Here is a 22232-nt window from a genome sequence, read left to right on the forward strand (position 1 = left end):
AGGCAGCGTGTGCGCGGGAGTGCGAGCCCCGGGCCGGTATGGCGGCGCGCCCGGGCTGAGGAAGGTCGGGGGCTGCGCTGCGACTCCCTGCCTGCCCCACGAGGCCGCCTAGTCGGCGCCCCGGTGCCCGGGCCTTTCGGGCCCTCGACTGTTGCGGGTTCCACACGGACCGCGGCGGACGCGGACTGCGGCGCCCGCGAGCTCGGGGCTGGGTCGGGTCGGGGTCTGGAGTGCTCCTGAGGCCTGCGGCACCGGCTCTGGTCGGGCCGGGTCGGGCGACGGTTGGGCTGGGCCGGGTGGGGCTGAGGGAGCGCAGCGGAGGGAGGGCGAGGCCGGGCGGCGGAGACCGAGGCCGAGGCCGAGGCGGAGGCCGGGCGGGCGGCGGGCGGGGCGCTGCGGCCGCGGCCATGGCCGACGAGACCCCTCGGAAGGGCAGCTTCTCGGCGCTTGTCGGACACACCAACGGCCTCACCAAGCCCGCGTCTCTCGCCGCGGCCGCCGTCACCTCCAAGCCCGGAGCCGCCGGCGGCTCCAAGAAGCTCGTGATCAAGAATTTCCGAGGTGGGTGCGGGGCGGGCGGGGCGGGGGTCCCTCCCCTTGGCCGCTCGGGCTGCGACGTCGGCGGGGCGGCGCGGGCCAGCGGCGGCTTCCCCTTGGTCTGTATAGTTGGTCCAATGGCATTGAGTGACGCCAGGTAACTCAGGTGTCCCGGTTCACACGGCCGAGCCGGACCGAGTAGCAGGACTGAAGCTCTTCGTGATGTAATTTAATTACTTGCTCCACTTCTCACCAGCTCTGTCGCTGTCACCGTCTCAAAGCAGGCGTCTTCGATGCAGACACACCAGTTACAAGCTTATTCTTCACCTTCCTCCCAGCTTGGAGTAGTTTCAGTCGACTTTAAATGTTGTAGAGAGCTTAACTATTCCACGTTTATACGTTTGTGAAACCCACTTGTTAAGTAAAGGAATACTGTTAAGATTTATATGATTTCCTACATGTGCTTATTCTAAGTATCAGTACTAGATATATTTATTTAGCCAAACGAAGATGGAATGGTTGCGTAGTCTGTAACCCAAGAAATTTATAAATGTGGTACTTGTATTGGGAAAACCTAATTTTTGCGCTCCTTACCTGTGTGTCTTTTAAGGACTTTTTTGTGGAATAGTTTTTTAAAGATGTGATTCTTAGCATGGATGCCGTTACCCACTGACTCCATCTGCATTTACAGACAGACCTAAATTGCCTGACAACTACACTCAGGACACCTGGCAGAAACTTCATGAAGCAGTGAGAGCCATACAGAGTAGTACGTCCATCAGATATAACCTGGAAGAGCTCTACCAGGTAAGGCTCCACCTGTGCAGAAAGCAGAGCTCGTTAGAATTCTCACTGAGATGTAAGCACGCAGTTTTCTTAGGGAGAACTTTTAGACCTGAGGGGGCCCGGGTCCGGTTTTTCACTTACCTGATTGTTTTATAGTGTCTACATAGCACAATTATCCAACTCCTGTGAAATGTGACCCAGACGTGGATCTTGTGCTCCTCGGTGTTGTTTCAGAGTCAGTAATGAAGGGGATAATAGAAATCGACTCTTGCCTGCAACAAGAACAGTAGGAGTTCGGCGGCAGCGTGTCCCAAGTCGAGGAGTGTTTTCCGTTTCTGGTGGTTGTGGGATTTTTATTTCATTTTCAGGCCTCAGCTGTCTAGAAGGGTATTTTAAAGTTAACCCATTACAGGAGAGAAATGCGCTTCTAAGAGTCACATGACTTCTAATATTTTCCAAATGTGCAGCAAACTATTATTGTAATTCTATTATGTTATATATGAAACTCTTATTACAGTTTGACTTGTTAATGTGGATTTCCCCCTTTTAGTTGTGTTTTGTGATTAATTGTTGCAGTTAAAATGTGCAGACTGGTTTTGTTACATTTAATTTGAGATAACGATGTTCCTTTTCTAACACCAGAAGAAATGATCAAAAGTAGGTTTCACTTTTGGGATATTTCAGTTACACACAGACTGGTTTTCCTGATATCTTGTTTTTAAAGAATGACATTCGCTAACTGGTCTAATATTATCTACATTTTAGGTAATATAGCACAATTTCTACTAAGAGACTTAAATTTTTTTCTGTTTACATAAGTGATTACATTTTTTTGTTTACATAAGTGAAAAATTATGGAAACTACAAAAAGTACAAAGAAGAAAATAAAAATCACCTATATTCCTACCACCCAAAGAAGACTACCATGGACAGTTCGATGGACACCTGTCCCTTCTTTGTCTTAAGTTTGTGTGAGGTTATTGTATTGTTTAATCGACTTAATTACGGTGTAGAATATGTACTTCAACAAGTTTTAACAAATGTATCCAATTGTATAACCACCACACAATCAAGATACAGAATGTTTCTGTCACCCCGAAAAGTTCCCTGAGGCCCCTTTGCAGTGGGTCCTATCCTGTGCCCTAACCCCCAGTCCTTGGCAGTCACTGATGTGCCTTGTGTCGGTATGTTTTGCCATCTTCAGAGTCTCATGTCAGTGGAACCGTGCAATTGTGCCTAGCTCCTTTCGCTTAGGGTAGGGCTCGTGAGTTGGGCACATGCATGCGTCGTGACAGTAATTCGTTTCTTTGTTGCTGAGTACTCTGGGGACCACCAGTTAGTTATCCTGAGGTAATGGACGTCTGGGTGTCTGGTTTTGGGTTATGAATAAAGCTGCTGCAGACATTCATGGGTAAGTCTGTGTGGACAGAAATTCTCATTTCTCTCGGGTGAACATCTAGAAGTAGGTTCTCAGAGTAAAATGGAAAGTGTGTGTTTAACTTTACAAGACGTTTCCTAACTTTTTCAGACGGCTTCACCGTGTTGCCTCTCTGCCAGTGGTATGTGAGCATTCCAGTTGCTCCGTGTGGTTGCTGGCATTGGGTATTGTCAGTCTTTTTAATTTTTGCTATTCTAGTAGGTGAGTAGTGGAATTTCACTACGGTTTTAATTTGCATTTCCCTAACGATATTAGGTATCTTTTCTTGTGCCCGTTGCCATTCCATACACCTTCTTTAATGAAGTGTGTGTTCAGATCTTCTGCTCGTTTTTTATGGTGGTGTTTATTTTCTTATTATCGAGTGTTTGAGTTTATTACGTGTTCTGAGCATGCATCCTGTACCAGGTGTTTGCCTTGCAAATGTGCTCTCCCAGTTTGCAGCTTGTCTTTTGATTCTCGTAACTATGGCTCTCAGAGAGCAGGCGTTTGAAATTTTGATGAAGTCTTTGTATCGGTTTGGTCTTTTATGGATTGTGCTTTTAGTGTCTCTGAGAAGTCTTTGCCGAACCGAAGGTGGTAAAGATTCTCCCTTGTATTTCCTTCTTGCAGCGTTTTAGGTTTTACATTTAGGTCTGTTGTCTGTTTTGAGGTGAATTTTTGTATTTGCTGTGAGCTATAAATCCAAGTTCACTGTCTTCCCTGTGGAGGTCCAGTTGGTCCCATGCCATGTGTTGAGGCGTCTGTCTTCTCCAGCAAACTGCCTTTGCTCCTGTGTCAAGTCCTTGTCCCTGTGAGTGTGGGTGTCCTAAGTCTCAAAGTCTGGAGCGCTGGCCCTGCAGGTTTATCCTTTTTTGGGTAAACTTGTTTTGGGTATTCTAGGTCCATTATATTTCCATATGAATTTTAGAATCTGTTTGCCAATTTCTGCAAAGAAGCCTCCTAGGATTTTGGTTTGGATTATGTGTAATTGTAGGTGAGCGTGGGGAGAGCTGCTATCTTGACAACACTGAACCCCCCAGTTGACCACAGGGGCAGCTCTCGCTTAGTTAGGTCTCAGCAATGTTTTCTAGTTCCGCTGTGCAGGTCTTGTACATCTTCTGTGAAATTTATCCCTAAAGCATTTCATGTTTTTATGGTATTGTAAAAGGTAGTATAAATTTTAATTTCTGGTTGTTGATAGTACATACAAATACAACTCATGTTTATACATTTATCTTGTACGTTGCTGTCTTGCTAACCGCACTTATCTCTAGTAGCTTTTTCGTAGATCCCATTGGATTTTCTGTGTAGACAGTCATGTCGCCTATACACAGGGATAACTTTACTTCTCCCTTTCTAATCTGCATGCCTGTTATTTCCTTTCTTGCCTCATTGAACTATATAGAACCTCTGGTGGTTAGTACGATGGTTAATAGAAACGGAAAAAGCAGACATCCTTGTTTTGTTCCTGGTCTTAGGGGAGAAAGCTTTCAGTCTTTCATCATTGAACACCATACGATGCTAGCTGTGGGTTTTTCAAAAATACCCATTATCAGGTTGAGGAAGTTCCTTTCTGTTCCTAGGTTGTTGAGAGTTTTTATCAGAAATACATGTTGGATTTTGACAAATTCTTCTGTGACTGTTGAGGTGGTCATGTGATTTTTGTTTTCTGGTTTGTTAATTACACGGATTGATTTTTTTCATATGTTAAACCAGTCTTTTCATTCTGGTATAAATCCTACTTGGTCATGATGTATTATCTTTTCAATGTACTGTTGGACTCAGTTTCCTGACATTTTGTTAGTTTTTGCATCTGTGATCACAAAGGACATTGTATTATTCTCGTGTGATGTCTGTGTCTGGTTTTAGTATCAGAGTAATGCTGGCCTCATAAAATGAGTTGGAAATGTTCTCTTCTTTTCATTGTCTAGAAGACTTTGTGTAGAATTGGTATTATTTCTTTTTTGTTTTTTTTTAAAATAAATTTATTTATTTATTTTTGGCTGTGTTGGGTCTTCGTTGCGGTGCGCGGGCTTCTCATTGCGATGGCTTCTCGTTGTGGAGCACAGGCTCTAGGCGCGTGGGCTTCAGTAGTTGTGGCTTGCGGGCTCTAGAGCACAGGCTCAGTAGTTGTGGCTCATGGGCTCCAGAGCGCAGGCTCAGTAGTTGTGGTTCACGGGCTTAGTTGCTCTGCGGCATGTGAGATCTTCCCGGACCAGGGCTCGAACCCGTGTTCCCTGCATTGGCAGGTAGATTCTTAAAGGGAAGTCCAGAATTGGTATTATTTTTTCCTTAAATGTTTGAGAGAATTCCCCAGTGAAGCCATCTTGGCTTTCTTTGTGGAAAGATTTTCAACTACAAATGTCATTAGTAGATACAGAACTATTCAGTTTATCCACTTCTTTAAGTTCACTCATCTTCTGCGATGTCTAGTCTGCCATTAATACCATCTGGTATAATTTTCACCTCTGCATTGTCTTCCTCTCTAGGTGTTCGATTTGAATCTTGTTTTGTATCTTCTCTTTGCTTAACTTTCTTTAACGCGTGGAGCACAGTTCCAGCTCTTCTGTGTCCTTGTCTGCTGGCTCTTCAATTCCAGGTTTGCTTTGACTGACTTTTCTCCCCAGTGAAGGTGGTTTTCCTACTTCTTCGCATGTTTGATAGCTTTGATTGGATGCCAGACATTGCGAATTTTGACTTGTGTGGTAGATGCTTTTGTTTTGTTTTTTGTTTTGTTTTGTTTGCGGTACACGGGCCTCTCGCTGCTGTGGCCTCTCCCGCTGCACAGCACAGGCTCCGGACGCACAGGCTCAGCGGCCATGGCTCACGGGCCCAGCCACTCTGCGGCATGTGGGATCCTCCCGGACCGGGGCACGAACCCGTGTACCCTGCATCGGCAGGCGGACCCTCAACCACTGCGCCACCAGGGAAGCCCTGTATTTCTCTGAATATTCTTGAGCTTTGTTCCAGACTCGGTTAAGTTATTTAGAATCAGTTTGACCTTTTAGACTGTTGCCTTTAAGCGTTGCTAGGCAGGACTAGAGCAGTGTTTCGTCCAGGGCTAATTGCCCTGCTGCTGAGACAAACCTTCCTGAATCCTCTGCCCGGCGTCCTGCTGTGTTCCCGCCTGGCTGGTGGGAAGTGTGTGAGCACCAGAGCCCAAGGTCTCTAAACTTTCGGCGGTTCCTTCCCTCACCTCGGCGGTCTCCTCCCACATACGTGCTGGACAGCGCTCTGCTGAGCACTCGAATTGGACCCTGAGGTCCCCTGCCCTCGGGGCCTTCGCCCTGCAGACTGAGGCCTCAGCCCAGGACGACTGCTGTGTGGCCTGGACGCTGGATGCCAGAAGCAGAGTGGCTGGCGCTTGTGTCTCCTGTCTGCCACGGCCACGGCCTCTCGGAGCCCAGTGTGCAGCGCTTCGGAAACTGCTGCTTCGTGTATTCCTTCAGCGAAGGCTGAGTCCACTTCCTTTACTTCGTCTGGACCCGGAGCAAGAGTCCCACCGAGTGCCCAGGCTCAGAGGCTTTTGCTTTAGTGAAATACTGTGTCTTCCAGCGAGGCTTCGTTATTGCTCTTTCCCTGGAGATTTGACTGTCTGGTATCAATTGCCCATCATTTTTCTTAGTAGAATGACTTTGCTGGACCCTTTACCCAGGATGGGTTTCATAATCGTCACCATAGCTATTATTGTAAACAGTGTTTCCAGATGCCCTGGGTATCGTGGGTGTCGGTGTGGGTGTATGTGAGACCCTGAGGGCTAGGGCTGCTTACCCCCAAAGTGGCACCATTCATTCCAGGGAACATCTCAGGAGGGCCCGTGTGGGGGGCAGTGGATGGGCTTTTGGACGCAGGTGTGCGGGCGGGTGCCTGGCCACTCAGAAGTTCCAGCAAGTCTAAGTACATCTCTGCAGAGTGAGCCGCTCACATCTTGTGGAGCGAATGGGGTGGAGATAGTAAGTGATGTCGCGGTGAAACTATCCTGGTCTCCAGTAGAGTGGACAGTGCACTGGACCTGGTGTTTCAGAGTAAAGCCTGAGTTTCTGCTGAGGTGGTGTGGTATATAATTTGCCAAAGAATCTTATGTGCAAGTAACAGTTCTCACCAAAGCTGGAAAGGTTTTTTGTTTGTTTGTTTTTGAGGAGGTTTTCAGGATTATTTGAGGGAGAACCTCTTGTTTTGATGTTGATCAGTTTCCCAAAAGTGGGGTCTGGCATCTCCCCGTGCCAGGTCTGAGGAGGCCTCGGTGGAGGGAAAGGTCACCTCCAGCCTGTCTGCACAGCCTGCCTGCAGTTTCTTACTTTGTTTTTGTTTGGTAGAAAGGGATATTCAGATTACATGAAAAAGTCGTAGTAGATACACATCGTGCTGAGAGTCATTCTCTCTTGTAATGCGAGGAGGAGGAGATGTTGAGTGCATCCATCTTTTCTGAATTTAGATCTGAAATCTCAACTTGCTGAAGAAAGCGTATCTTGTGTGTCTTAGGTCTGTGTGTTTTAGTCCTATTTGTCTCAATGAGACAACAGAAAACTGAAGACTGCATTTTCGGGAATGGTTTCGGGGAAGGCTAGGTGTTGATTTCAGACTAGTTTTTTGTTTGTTTTGGTTTTGGTTTTTTTATTACTGAAGAACAGTTGATTTCCAATGCTGTGGCAATCTCTGCTGTACAGCAGTGACTCAGTTACACACATAGAGACATTCTTTTTTAAATATGCTTTTCCATTACCATTTGTCCCAAGAGATGGGATACAGTTCCCTGTGTTATACAGTAGGACCTTGTTGTTTATCCGTTGTAAATGTGGTAGTTTGCATCTACCAACCCCAAACTCCCAGTGCATACCTCTCCCTCCCCCTCCCCCTCCACAACCACAAGTCTGATCTCTATGGATTTCAGAGTCGTTTTGATGCACAGAATCAAACCTGTCACAGAGAACTTGCGCTTGAGAAAAGCCGTGCTGCTGACCTTGAGTCACGGGGTAGATGTCTCCAGGAAACCCTGTGCCTGGTGAGAGCTCGGTGAAGGATAATGGAGTGGAGTCAGGTCCTGATGGATTAATAGGGTGGTTGAAAGTGATGCAAGCGGGTGAGGAAGCCCAGAAAATGGGAAACAAGTGGACACTTTATTTGATGGACCAATTTGAGAATGTAAATTAATCAAGAGTGAATTCAATGCGTAAGTTATTCAAAAACAGAGAATATTCAGGTTCAAATATCTTAGGCCTAATAGGAAGGATTTTGTTAATTCAGCGGCTTTGGTCACTCGGCGAAATCAGTCATTTGTACGAGGGCATCACGTCCAGCATTCACAATGGGGGCCGGGAGGGTGGATGTCTTCCTGGGACACCGCCCCCCCTTCATTCTTCGTCCCACGCTCAGGACCAAGTCCTTGTCTCCTTTTCACGTTGCCCTGTCCTCGTTTCCTGTGGGTGGGAACCGCAGCGTCCTGGTGGCGGCTTCTGTGTGGTGTGCGTGTCGCGTTTACACAGGCCTGCCACCGCGTAGGGTGACCTGGGGCCTGGCTCCTCAGGAGAGTCCACAGGGGCGTGGCTTCCCGGGGGTGGGGGTGGGGTTTGCTTTTCATTTTTCCCCTTCATTTACCTAAGTAACTCAGAGTACTTGCCCGCTCTTTCCCTTACGATTTCTCACTCTGAAACGTCCCACTCTGCTCTGACGTCAGCTGTCGCCTTAGCTACTGGCACCCGAAGTGCGTAGTTGTAGGTGCCGCTTGGCTGTTTTGCTCCCTTAAGGCCCTGGCGGGGGATCCCCACTGAGGGGAGCGCCCTCGCAGGCATGGGTGTTTTGCTGGGACACTCGTCTGTCCTGAGGCAGATAAGCGTGTGCAGAGCGGGCGTGGTGGCAGGGCTGGGAGGCTGGGACGAGCCGGTGTTTCCCCTCGGCTATGCTGGTGTGAGGAAAACCTCTGTGTCCCAGTGCTAGGAGGGCCCAGGTCCTGCCGCTCCCCACCTCCAATGCCTGGATCCAGAGGTGTGCTCGGTACCAGTACCGGTGCTGGTCACGTGAGGTGCTTCGAACACCGCGAGGAGGCATTTCTAAGCGTCCAAGTGTGACTGAATCTCCTGAACGTGTTCTGGGGAGGGCCTCCTGTGTTGGGCCGCTCCCGCAGCCCCGAAGAGCCCACGGCATCCCTGCCCCCTCCCACCGCAGGGAGCGAGCCGGTGACAAGGTGCCTGTAACATGAAGACGCCAGCAGTGACTCAGCAAAGACCCAAGACGTGCCGGCGCCCCCAGCACGCCTGGGTGCCCCAGGGCTTGGCTGGTGGTTTTAAGGGGCCTCCAGATTCTCAGAAAAGAAATCTCAGTGGGCTTCACATAAACAGTAAGCATGTGCTCAACAGGACATATATATACGAGGGAGAGTTGGCTCTAGCGTTCACCCAAAAAAGTCACAGCTGGGGAGAGATTGTTTTGAGGACGTTGACACCTGGATCATGAATCGGAGCATTCAGAAAATGGTTCTAAGATGTCCTTTGATGCAGGACACGTACCACTACGCTCATCATGATTTTTACCAAAGAAAAATGTTTTCTTCGTATATTATATTAAAAATTTACTTGGTAATAATTGTTTGTAATGATTAACTACTGGTGCAAAGGCCTTTGTTAGGAGGTTATCTTGGTTTTTTTTTTTTAAGAGAGAAAGAGACAGTGGATCTTGGACTGAATTATGAAAACATGAAGCTTTGGGGAAAGGAATTGAAGGATGTAAAAACAAAATGTGGTTGGGAATCCCTTGTTCTAAGTAAGGCAGAATGTAAGGGAAAGGTATTTTTATTCTTTTAATTATTGTCATTAGTCCATATTCTCTTTGACTTTTTTGGGGTTTTTTTTTGCGTTACGCGGGCCTCTCACGGTTGTGGCCTCTCCCGTTGCGGAGCACAGCCTCCAGACGCGCAGGCTCAGCGGCCATGGCTCACGGGCCCAGCCGCTCTGCGGCATGTGGGATCCTCCTGGACCAGGGCACGAACCCGCGCCCCCTGCATCGGCAGGCGGACTCTCAACCACTGCGCCACCAGGGAAGCCCTCTCTTTGACCTTTATAAATATGCATGTGTTTTATGTATTATATATTTCTTTACATAATTATTTTCTTAACATCTATAAAAATTTAAGTTACCCTTTTTTCCCCTCGGGAATATAGTATTTGAGTTAAGATTCCAAAGTGTCTCTGTTCTGTATATCCCCCATGTATTTTAAAATAGGCAGTAGAAAAACTACATTTCTGTTTATAATATTTCGTATTTGGATTGAATCAGATGCTGATTTTGTACATGAGATTTGAAAGAAAATTTTATTAGAACTGGTACGAATATACAAGCATTATTCCTTTGATGTGGATCAAAACAGCTAATGAAAAATATTTCTGCCTCAAAACCTTGTTTCTGCATTAATTTGAGGCAGATTTGGCCCGTGCTCCTTCAGCTTATTTGGGACAGAATCATCAAACTCATGAGCGTGAAAGGAACTGGAATTCCTGTCGTTCTCCCCCCACTGGAGGGTGGTCACCAGGGTCTGGAGCAGGGATTTCCGGCTCTGGTGTCACGTTGGCGATCGTCAGGGTCAACTCACACACCTTCCCGTGGCTCCACCTCAGACTAAGGAGTCATCCAGACACAGGCTGGGGGCTCAAGCTGCTTTTGAGTCCTCGGGGGATGGTGTGCAGCCAGCTTGAGGGGCTGTTGAAGAGGGAAGCTTGCGAGTATCGTGAGCAGCCCAGCCTGGGGCCTGGGTGTCCTGGGGCTGCCAGTGCGGCACCATCCCATCTGCGCTCCAGGTTCATTGTTGTTAGGGACCATTTTTGCCAAACTTCTACTGGATTCCGGCGTTGCAGGGATAATTGCCCTTGACCATGATAACTTATTTGTGGATTACGTAAGTGTGGGCGTGGCTTTGTGTTACGATTCAAGCTGTTTGTACAGATAGGTCGTTTTTAAAGAACAAATTTGTCTTTCACAGTGAATAACTCATTTATCCCTTTTGTTTTCAGGCTGTTGAAAATCTTTGTTCTCACAAAGTTTCCCCAGTGCTCTACCAGCAGCTGCGCCAGGTCTGTGAAGGCCACGTCCAAGCACAAATCCTTCAGTTTAGAGAATATCCTTTTTTTGGCTTGTGAAGTTCCTATTTATTATCTAAATCTTTTGAAACTGAACATTAATAGGATAAAGAACTAATGAGTATCCTTAATATTAAAGCAAAAGCTTTATAGAAACAAAACCTTACGTCTGTATCATATAACCCAACGTAGCAGATGTTTCTGGTGGAGTTTTCACTGTTTAAATTACTTGGCTGACCTGATTGAAGTCAGTGTCCGTTTCTCTAGTCCATTTGGAAGCGTTTAGGAAGAGTCTGAAAAACACCTTAAGGCTGGAGTGCTGCAGTTCTTTATTCTTGTTTTTTAAAGATCTGTGTTAGTTTTCTGTGATTGTAACCAATTCCCACAGAGTTGGCCGCGTGAACCAACCCCGGCCTCTTGGCCTGCGCTCTGCAGGTCGGCTCGCGCTGGGCTCAGGGGCTCTCGGCTCTGGGCCTTGCCAGCCCAGATCACGCCGGACCTTTGGTTGCCCCGGGTGGGGCCGCACCTGGCCGCAGCCCCCAGGCCTCCCAGCGCCTCAGGTTGGCTGGCGTGGGCTTGACCCTGTGCAGCCTTGCTGACCCCCGCTGGCCACGGAGACCGGTCAGGGCGCCGCCACGCGATGAGCGCCTCGGCTCAGCACTGGGCACCGGAGCTGCCGGGCCGCTGCCGAGGTGGCACCTGCCTACGTGTGCTTATGACGCAGGCTTTTTCAGACTGTTCGCGGAAGGTCTGATCCCATGGGCCATTGTAGTTGTGAGCAGTTGTAACGGTTCTTCCAGAAGTACTTGTTAACCCTTCAACTATTTGGTCTTTGCTGTGACTCGCTCTGTTTCTGAGTTAGGAGCGGACCCTCGAGAAAATGAGTGAGGCGCTTGGCTGGGACCCCTGTGGCTGTGGTCAGTGCGCCCCCAGTGCCTTCCGATTTCACACGCCAGAAGCGGGCTGCTGTGTGTTGCCTCGTCTCTCTGTGCTCAGAATGTTGCATGGAACCTTGTAGCCGTGCCGAGCCGCGCGCCTGCTGCACCTCGGCCGAGGGGCCGCACTGAGGGGTGCCCCTGTGTCTGGTGCCGTGGAGCTGAGACAGGCTGGAGCAGGGCTGAGGCCCGGGAGGCTGGGTCCTTGCCTCCGCCAGCTGCCTGCGCACCCGTCCAAAGGGAGTAACGGTGCGCCGTGCGGCTGGGTGTGAGGGTGCTGTGTGGGCTGTAGGCGGTGTAGACGTTGTGACCGTGGGGCTTCAATTAACCTGTGCACGCAGTGCCCGGGTGCTTGGCGAGGTTTTCCCTAGGAGCCCGCACCAGGTGTCTTTTGCTGTAAACAGCGTCCCGAAAGTCAGGTCATGCACGTGGTGCACGGATGAGACGTGACATACGTCTCTGTGCGACCAGAAGTGACCATTGGCCCTCAGCCATTGTCCTCCGTCTGCCCGTCCCCTGGTGCTGTTCATAGTGGCTGGCTTCCTCGCCTCTGGGACAGCATCTCCAGAGCTGCCCTTTGGGGCGGGGCCTTTGGTCCACCCCCCATCCCACGAAGCCTCAACGGGCAGTGGGGTGAAAGGGAAACGGGGAGGGGCAGGAAGAGATGGAGGCAGGGGAGTGCAGGCAGGTTCATCACAGGTAGGCAGGGAGACACAGAGGCTGGAAACCACCTGTGTGGCTTCTGAGCTTCTGCCCTTTCAGTATTCTGATCACTAAGCAACATGCCTGACTCGGAGGCGAGGAGAGCGGAAAGTAAGGGGTAAACATTGCAACAAGTAAATTGGCCGGTGTTTCTGAAGTTTTCCTTAGCAGGTCTGCACAGACTCGCTAGATAGTGTTTTATTTTTAAAGAAGATTAACACATGCTGGCAGGATCACTGCAGACAAATGGTAAGCCTGCTAACATGCTCCCTGAGTGGGTCTCAGTGCACACACCCTCTTGGGTCTTTTCCTCCAGCCTCTGGCTCAGCTGGACGGAAGGCAGATCTGAGTAGCTGGGAGTCTGTGCCCCCTTTGCATCCAGCTGTGTTGTTTGTTTTTCTTTTTAACCAAAGCGTGGCCCCATCCATCTTCCCTCAACCCCCAAGGAAGGCAGGGCCCGGTTGGGAGCTGGGATGGGGAGTTCTGTTCAGGTCAGGTGCTGCCATCCAGCTCTGACTGAGCTGGACAGTGGCTGGAGAAGAGTGGGGACGGCCTGCTCTTCTGGGGTGGGGGTGGCTGCGAGCTTGGCCTTCGGGCCGACCGCACAGGTGACTCGTGGTGCCTGTGATTCCCCGTGGGTCTCTGAAGTTTTCCTTGATCTTAGTTTATGCCTGAGAATCAAGGCTGAATCCCAGGAGTTTACTGTAACTAGACAACCAGGCTTAGATTTAGTAGATATATTGATTCTAATTTGATTTTATATATATGAGTTTTCAGGGTGACCTGGCTGAAACTTATGTAAGTGAGAGAAGAGATAGTATCAATAGCTTCCCTAACTAGGTTGAATCCTTTGGTTTCCTGACTGAGGTGAGTAGGCGACAACGAATGAGTCTCTCTTGGAGCAGGCACCGGGGGACGGTAGAAACAGGTGAATGTGTCGGGAGGGTTCTCTCTACGTGTGTAAGCACACCTCCACGACACAGTCTGCGGCGCTCCCTGAGAGAGCCCCGGGGCCACCGCCCACCACGTGAGCCTGCAAAGTAAAGTTGAGTACACACACGTGGCTGAGAGCCTCATGCCAGCGTAACGAGCTGGAATGCTGGAAGAATTCAGCTTAGAGCATCTCCCAGTCTAAGGAGGTTTCACCACGTCAGTCAGGAAATGACTGAATTTCAAAGGCATCTTTGAGGCGAAGTGCTGTACAATCCCTCCAGTCAGATTTTCTGGATAAAAGAGATGAAAAGCAAACACCATGGGGAACATGTAAATTCAGGGAAAAATCAATCATGAGGGTCTTGAAGATACAAACATCTTTTCACCGAGAAGCAATCGTGTTAGACTTGAGACAGCCAGGGTTGGATGTTTTGTCGGTAAGGTACGTAATAAGTCAGGTCCTCCTCTTGCCCTCCAGATCATGATCAGAAGCATCTTCCTGTTTCTGGATCGTACTTACGTGCTTCAGAATTCCATGCTTCCTTCCATCTGGTGAGTGTCCCCCGTCCTGGTCTGTGGCTGAGGCTGCGGCCGACCTGTGTCTCCGATGGTTGATTTGATGACACGTGCCCGACCGTCTGTCTGTGGCCCTCTGTGTTGGCCAGGGTCGCTGGCACGCAGGCTGCCCCTCAGTGGCTCTCGGCCCGGAAGTGTCTGTCACCACGAGGCGCAGCCGCCGAGCTGGCAGCCGCCAGTGCAGCACGTTCTCCTGTGGGCACGGAGGTGCCTCGTGAAGTCGGTTTCTGTCACCTCTTCCACCTCTGCTCTGGGAAAGGCTGGGGAGCCGGTCACTCTCTGATGGCGCCCCCCGGTACTCTGCTGATAGGCCGGGCACAGGGCGTTGGCTTCCATCTGCTCGGGGCAGTGTGAGTCGGAAACCCTGTGCCCACGTTGCCCTGGGTCGCTGGTCCCCGACTTCCAGCGTCGTCCCCGAGCAGCTCAGCCTTGGTGACAGGGCCTGTCTGTGGTCTCGCCCTCGGTCCTCCTGGCCTGTGCCCACGTGGACGTTCCCTCCCGATTCAGCACGCTGTGCCCTCTCGCCACCTCTAAGCCCCGTCCTGTAAAGTCGCTTCCTTTTCTAGCTTCCTGGCCGTCCGTTCACTCTGACCCAGGGTGGTGCGATTTCTCCTTCTACCACCGGGAAACCGCTTGTCTTTGTTTCCTGTAACCCACGCGTGGGGCGGCTGGGGCCCTCTCTCCCACGTGATCCCATGTCCCCTCTGCTCCTCTGTCCTCTCAGCCCCGACTCCTGCACGCCTCTTACTAGACACCCACGAACCTCTGCAGGACAGATCGTCGTTACTCAGAGAAACAATCAGTTTGGAAAAGCTGATGATGACAGGAAGTCACAGAGCTCCTCCTCTGTGCGGGGCTCTGTCCTCAGGGCTTCGGCACCCCCTGACTGACTCCATGAGGGATGACTGTCCTCCAGATGGAGAAACTGAGGCAGCGCGGCTGCCGCCGCAGGACCTTCTTCTGAAGCCGCACTCTCAGCTCAGGCTCCAGCAAAGCCACCAGGATGTGCCCACGGCTTCCTCCTCCCCCGGCGCGCCTGGGCGCAGCAGGCTTCCTCTCCCCACCTCCTCCCATCTCAGCTAGTGGGCCGCTCCCACGGACTCTGCAAAGCTCAGGCCGGGGCTCCACTGCACACCCAAGTTTCTCACGCACCCCCACAGCGATCCCTGCCGTCCTGCACGAGCACACTTGCTTCCCTGCCTGCTGCAGTGGGCGGGGGCTGGTAGGCTTCACGCTCTGGGCAGTGCCTCCAGGTTAGACAGCAGGGTCACGATATAAACTACGTTTAGACTCTGGAGCCTGACAAGCTGGGCACAGCAAGCTCCTTGTAATCTCTGCCTCGGTTTCTCCATCTGGAGGACGGTCATCCCTCATGGAGCTGCTCTAAGGATGGAGTCAGTCAGGAGGTGCTGAAGCCCTTAGGACAGAGGAGCAGAGGGGACATGGGATCACGGAGAGGAGAGAGGGCCCCAGCCGCCCCACGCGTGGGTTATGGTAAACAAAGACAAGCGATTTCCCGGTGGTAGAAGGAGAAATCGCACCGCCCTGGGTCAGAGTGAACGGACGGCCAGGAAGCTAGAAAAGGAAGCGACTTTACAGGACGGGGCTTAGAGGTGGCGAGAGGGCACAGCGTGCTGAATCGGGAGGGAGCGGGCTGAGGGAGTGCGATGGACTCTGGTTTGCACCCTCAGTTCTGTCGTCCTGTGGCCAGGGCCACACGGGAGGCGCAGCTGGAGGATGGGAGCAGGGCAGGCGGAGGGTCCCAGGGCTCCCGGGCAGGACGGCGGAAGCCCACTGACCCATGCAGGAAACAGGCAGCATTGATGAGGAAAGAAATAGAAGGCACACCAGACTGTCAAGAAGGAAAACTTTTTAAAAAAAGGAGTTCTTGACACCCGGACCAGAGAGTTAGCAAGCCAGTAGCTTGGGGGTGATATTCATAGTGTAGCTGGAGCTTCACCCAGAACTTCTAAGAAGTGAAACTAAAACAGTCTTGTCTTCTCTGTTTGTACAGGGATATGGGATTAGAACTATTCAGAAACCATATTATTAGTGATAAAATGGTTCAGACAAAGACCATCGACGGCATCCTGCTGCTGATCAAGCGGGAGCGGAGCGGGGAGGCCGTGGACCGCAGCCTGCTGCGGGGCCTGCTGGGCATGCTGTCCGACCTCCAGGTGGGCCCCGCGCGTCCTCACAGCCCGTGAGGGCGGCGCTGCACCCGGGCGACGAGGTGGCCACGATGTCGGTGTCGGAACTGACACCGTTAGGGTATTGGTGCAAGTATGGGAGGGGAATGACTCGACTGGCACTCACCCGGAGGCGGCCGGGGCCTGGGAGCACCCTGGGCAGAGCAGGGGGGCTGGGCGGGCCCAGGCAGCTTGTCACGGGCACAGGTCACGGCAGCCGTGCGCCCTCAACGTGGGGCTGCACCAGCACTTCAAGCTGAGAGCTAGGTTTCTTCGCTGTAATTGGTCGTTAACCCTGCTCATTTTTTAGGTGTATAAAGATTCATTTGAACTGAAATTTTTGGAAGAAACTAATTGTTTATATGCTGCAGAAGGCCAAAGGTTAATGCAAGAAAGAGAGGTGAGACAACGAAATGTTTCTGAATTGCCTTATTTCATTTTCATAGATGTGCATCTAAGTGTGATTTCTAAATGTTTGTCTCTTCACGCTGGCAAACATCTCACTGAAAATCTTCCGAAAGTTACAACCTAGTTTAAATTCCAGTGATGAGCTTCTTTGTGAGTTTATTAAGGGCTTAATTTTTTTCTCCTAATTTAGAAACCCTTCTATTGTCCCCCGCCCCCAGCAAAAAAAAGCTAGTGAAATAGCTTCTAAAATACATAAAGAAACTCAAGCTGAAACAAGAGTTTAAAAGATAATTCTTAAACATGAAAGAGAAACCTGACATGTTACAAATTTTCATCTCTGTGAGGCATTGAAAAGATTACCCAAAAAGCCACTGGAAAAAACCATGTATTTAGTAGTAATGAGAACCCAAAAACTTGATAGCTGGTTTCTCGGGTATCAGAGCCCAGCTCAGCAGGAAGCCCCTCGGGACCATCACAGGAGGGGGAGCCGGAGACTGGCCTGGCTGCCGCCCCCTGGCCAGAGCCTCAGCGACCCCTGTCATGGGGCCTTTGCTGTGCAGGCAGGTGACCCTTCACCCCTGGAAACTCAGAGTGTGTTTTGAGATCTCCTGCAGCCACTCTCTTTGGGGCCTCAGAGGAACAGCCTGTTGCTTGGCGTTTGCCGACCCCGCCAAGCGTGGGCTGGGGGGTGCCGTGCTGCCTGCCCCCATTCCAGACGTTACCTTCAGTCTCCAGGATGGGGCTGAGGGAAGCCTCCTGCCGTGTATCTCCCTCCCCCTCCTCAGCACCCCTGCTCCTGGTACTCCGTTAATGTTTGGGCCTGAATGTACAGTCTGCTTTTTTTTCTTAAATAAGGAAAACAGTATTTCAGCTTCTTGGGTAACATGAAGGTTTTTGTTGCTGATGTGTTTAAATGTTGTGTTTGGAAGGTTCCGGAGTACCTGAACCATGTGAGTAAGCGCCTGGGGGAGGAGGGTGACCGCGTGATCACGTATCTAGACCACAGCACACAGTGAGTACCACTCCCGCGCTCAGCTCCGTGACCCGCAGCGTCTTGTAGACTCACTCGCTGCTCTCTGAACCTGAACGTATTCTGCTCCTGGGACAGTTTGCTTGTTGTCTGTGATCACTCAGCACTTGTAAGTCACACTGGCTTGTGGCCTGTGGTGAGGTATCGTCCAAAGGGAGTGATTCAGGCTGAGATACTTGGTATCTTTTTATAGACAGTTTATAATTTATGTTATAAATGTATAATAAATTTAAAGACGTTTATGTTAATGCGGTATCATCGAGTATAGGCAGTTTCGGTTGTAAAGTTTTGTTGGGCATCTGGCATAGCTGTAATTTTTCCTCATAGTACTCAGTCACATTATTTTTTCTTTTAATGTTTACTTATTATATTTATCTTTGGTTACGTCGGGTCTTAGTTGTGGTATGCAGGATCTTTTGTTGCAGCATGCGGGCTTCTCTCTAGTTGCGGTGCGCAGGCTCCAGAGCGCCTGGGCTCTGTAGTTGTGGTGCCCGGGCTCAGTAGTTGTGGCCCACGGGCTTAGTTGCCCTGCGGCACGTGGGATCTTAGTTCCCCGACCAGGGATCGAACCCGCGCCCCCTGTGTTGGAAGGCGGATTTTTAACCACTGGACCACCAGGGAAGTAACTTGTCCCTTCTCTTTTCATCCAATTTTTTTTTTTTCCTCTAAACCTGAGGTCATTGTGTAGCTAGGGAAAAGTACAAGGGCAAGTTTTGTGAATGTCTGCGTCAGGCACATAATATTTATTCAAGTGAGGAAGATTAGAGCAGAAACGTGAGAGACGGAAAAGAGAGATGTTTTTAAGAGGGAAAGTGCTAAAACGTGCAGAACGTGGTGACTCCGGGGGTGGGGGGAGGGGCCAGGCAGGATGAAAGAAAGGGACAGGATGTGACAGCTTGAGAACGTGGAAAATAGAGGGTCGTGAAGCAGAGGTGAGGCTGCTGTCAGACACCTGGCGCTGGAGGTGCAGTGCCGTCGGGCCGAAGCGGGGTCCACGGGGGTGGGAGGGGGCGGGGGGGTGGAGGAGACTGTGTGCAGCGCCCGGTGGCGCTGGGCCCCTCGGCCCCTCCTCCCCGGCCTGTGGTGTGTAGATGCTGTGTTATAACTGCCCCTTGCCCAGTCTTGCTTAGGAGTGTCTGGGAGTTAAGCAGAGCAGAGGGTGGCCCCCTCGGGTTAGGGTTTCGAGGGGCGCTGCCCGAGGTGGCTCCTGTGGTGTCGGGCGATTCAAAGGTCACAGAGTGAGAAACGGGAGGCGGCGCAGGCAGGGAGCCGCGGGCGCCCCTTCCCGCCTCGCGCGCGCGCCGCTGCCCTCGGGGCGGGGGCGGGCCGCACCTCCGGGCCCTCCATGCCCGGGGCCCGAGTGCCTGCCGCGCCTCCCTCCGGGGTCGCCCTGAGGTTCACCTGAGGTGGCGCGGTGAAAAATTCCTCAGAATGAAGGCCGAGGTCAATACCCCTGGGAGCGAAGTGGGGGCTCTGATCTCCTAAAAGAAGAGCTGAGCGAGCAGGGCCGATGGGGGAGGAGTGGCAGCTATGTGTCCTGCAGGACATTCTCGCGGCCGCTCTGAGAAGTCAGATTTTGAAGAGTGGTCCTGGGGGAAGACAGGCAGGAAGAAGTGAGGGCAGAGGGGCAGCTGTGGGTGCAGGAGGCCGTCTGTGGGACCCGGGCAGGGCAGGGTCGCGGGCAGCCCGCCCGGGTCGTCCCCAGGTGCGGTGGGCGAGGGTGCCTCCCTTCCGCCGCTGTCTGCCTCTCCCGGGGCCCTGGTGACCTGAGTCTGTGTCGGCGTCGGCGATGGCTGGGCGTGTGCTGACTTGGGCTCAGCTGCGTGGACGGGGGTCCCCGTCCTCCACAGCCGACAGGCTCTCCCCTGTACTTCCTTCCTGACACGCCTCTGTTTACTTCCCAGGAAACCACTGATTGCCTGTGTGGAGAAGCAGCTGTTAGGAGAACATTTAACAGCGATTCTGCAGAAAGGTAGGTTTTCCCAGCTCTGTGTCTCTGCACTGATTGCTCGTCCCTGATTTGCTAAGAGAGTTAGCGGAGCATTGTAAGCATGCGAGGAAACTTGTTGTTGTAAGAAGCCAGGCCCTAAAATCATCGGGAAAATGATGGACATTAACCCTTGAGGGGAAAATTGATTACACGCAATAGTGAAAGGCGCCCGTAAGAACCACGGTTTAAGCTAAAATCACGTGAAGTCCTATCCAGGCTGAGAGGTTGGTTGCGAGAGGCCCTCTGGCCGGCAGACGGCCTGGGCTGTGCTCACAGGCCCCATCCTGTACGGGGACGTCCCTCCTGGGCACTGACCCGCAGGTGTGGACACGCGCGGTCCGACAGGCCGGGGGCGCCTGCGGGCTGCATCCCTGCCCTGCGTGCGGCTCTGCGGCAGACGAGCTGCTGGCGCCATGGCCCCAGGACAGAGGCGGACCAGGCCAGCTCGGCACGCGGCTGACGGTGCAGTTTTAGCGCCGTGCTGTTAGAGGTGATGTGACGTTTTCACTCCCACCCTCACTGTAATGAGCACAGTCTAACCTTGCACACTTTAGTGCTTGGTGTTGCTTTTTATATCATTTAGTGTTGTGTTTGAAAGTCATTTTGGAGCCACGGGATCTGTTTCAAGCTATTGGAAACCTTAAAGTCTAATTTTGGGAAGGCCCAATAGCCCCCAAATGCGTCTGGTTGGGGTCTGCTTTGCCAGATGGTAATATTATCTCTAATGAGACACTAAACGTGGGGCTTCCAAGTGAAACCAGAATGAAGCCAAAAGGTGAGAATTAGTGTTCGTGAGCATCTGCTGTACTTCATGTAAATGCCTTCTGGTCCTAGAACAGCCCCAGTTTACAGGAAAACCGAGCGAGACACTAGTGCCTTAGATCACGGCCTGAAAGCCAAGGGCCAGGGTGCAAATCTGGTGTCTCCTGCTCACATCACACTGGAGCCCACACACTGGTACGTTTCCACGTGGATGGAGCCTCGATTTACTGTCCACCTGAAACAAGTGTCCTCCGATTTCATACTAAGTGTTTATTAAAAAGGAGTCACTTTTTTGGGGGGGGCGGGGGTGCCACGCCGTATGGCATGAGGGATCTTAGTTCCCCGACCAGGGATCGAACCCTCGTCCCCTGCAGTATAAGCACAGGGTCTTAACCACTGGACCACCAGGGCGGTCCAAAAAGGAGTCACTTTTAGAAGAAAAGGGAACTTCAAGTAGACAGTAGAAATTTGGATGAATCGTTTCAGTGTGTATTTTGATAAGCAAAATTATTTCAAGAAAATGGAAAATTATATATATATAAGAGTATAGTCTAAATTTTATTAAAGGCATTTTAAAAATTAAAAGCTATAATTTTTGAATTTTTAAGTCGTCATTCAGCGTTTCAGTAGATCAGTTGTAGAATAAGTTATATGCATCAGTAGATCAAATCGTAATTGAGAGAAATACAGACATTTAGAGCCTTGCTCAGGGTCCGTCGGCACAGCCTACGTGTTTGTGTGTCTTTGACGTGTGGACGGTGCCTGATTCACAGCCGAAGCTGAGGCTGCAGCACGTGACTGGCTCACAGCTTCTCCGCTCTAACCTCACTGCCTCCCCACAGTTACCAGAAAGCAGGTGGTTAGAGCGTCCTTCACGAAGCTCTCTGGCTGTGGTGGTTTTAGAAAATCTTTGTAAATCGTTGTTAAAACCTGAAATAGTAAAGACCTAAAAAAATGCTGTTAAGCACCTCCAAGTATCTGATAAACAATACATGTTTTCCTTCCACAATTTATTATACAGGTGAATAAAATAAGTCAACTAAAAGATTAGATTTGATAGCTTATCTTAGGCAGATATACTTTCTGGCTGATGGACTAAATCAGAAGTGATTTGGGGTCGTAAAGCTCCCAGGTCAGAGAGTTGGTGTGAGTGTTCTTCGGACCTTTGCTGCAGTGGCCAAATAAGGGGCCTCCGTGCGGGGAAGGAGTGGGGACTACACCTCCCAGCGTGGTGCTCAGGGGACCAGACTCGCCTGCTGGGCTGCGTCACGGGGCCTTGCCCGCCTAGGAACCAGCCGACCCCTGGGTTTCCACGTCCGTGGGGGCCCTGTGTGCCGCGAGCCCCAGCCCAGCCTAGCTTTTGCTCGTGCCGCCGTCCCGCCCGCCGTGCCAAGCTAACATTGCCGTGTGATCTCAGGGCTGGACCACCTGTTGGATGAGAACAGAGTGCCTGACCTCACTCAGATGTACCAGCTGTTCAGCCGCGTGCGGGGCGGCCAGCAGGCGCTGCTGCAGCACTGGAGCGAGTATATCAAGGTGCGTGGCCATCGGTCGGGCTCTGTGAGGGACGGGCGTGGGGCCAGCATCACACATCTCCCTCCAGGTCCCCCGTGCACAGGAGTTTGAGGGATGAATACCGTCTGGGTGTAAACATGTTTTAAAAGCTGCCATTTGGCCGTTTGTCGTCAGTGTAAGTATTGGGTTGGCCAAAAAGTTCCTTCGGTTTTCAAGTAGAAATAAAAGACACATTTTTCACTTTCACCAAGAACTTTATTGAACAACTTATTCACTGTTTTGTTCCACTACCTTCTGCCATTTTTCAGGCAACTTCATAATTCCGTCGTCCCAAAACTTTTTACCTTTTTCAGCAGAGAACTGTTCAGATGCCTTTCACTGTCTTC

General features: G+C 51.0%; 1 protein-coding gene across 1 annotated transcript in view; it reads left to right on the plus strand.

Moving 5' to 3' along the window:
* The first annotated feature begins 308 nt into the window (after positions 1 to 308).
* CUL4A (cullin 4A) overlaps positions 309 to 22232 on the plus strand; it is a 45217-nt gene continuing 23293 nt past the window's right edge. The window contains exons 1-10 of the mRNA XM_082859524.1: positions 309 to 561; positions 1229 to 1344; positions 10741 to 10844; positions 12623 to 12692; positions 13855 to 13928; positions 15967 to 16129; positions 16452 to 16541; positions 17479 to 17561; positions 19484 to 19551; positions 21749 to 21867. Of these exons, the coding sequence (XP_082715650.1) occupies positions 408 to 561; positions 1229 to 1344; positions 10741 to 10844; positions 12623 to 12692; positions 13855 to 13928; positions 15967 to 16129; positions 16452 to 16541; positions 17479 to 17561; positions 19484 to 19551; positions 21749 to 21867 (1041 nt within the window). The 5' untranslated portion in view covers positions 309 to 407. The remainder of the gene's footprint in view (positions 562 to 1228; positions 1345 to 10740; positions 10845 to 12622; positions 12693 to 13854; positions 13929 to 15966; positions 16130 to 16451; positions 16542 to 17478; positions 17562 to 19483; positions 19552 to 21748; positions 21868 to 22232) is intronic.

This window comes from Leucopleurus acutus (assembly GCF_964270905.1).
Source record: "Leucopleurus acutus genome assembly, chromosome: 18".
Taxonomy (NCBI): Eukaryota; Metazoa; Chordata; class Mammalia; order Artiodactyla; family Delphinidae; genus Leucopleurus; species Leucopleurus acutus.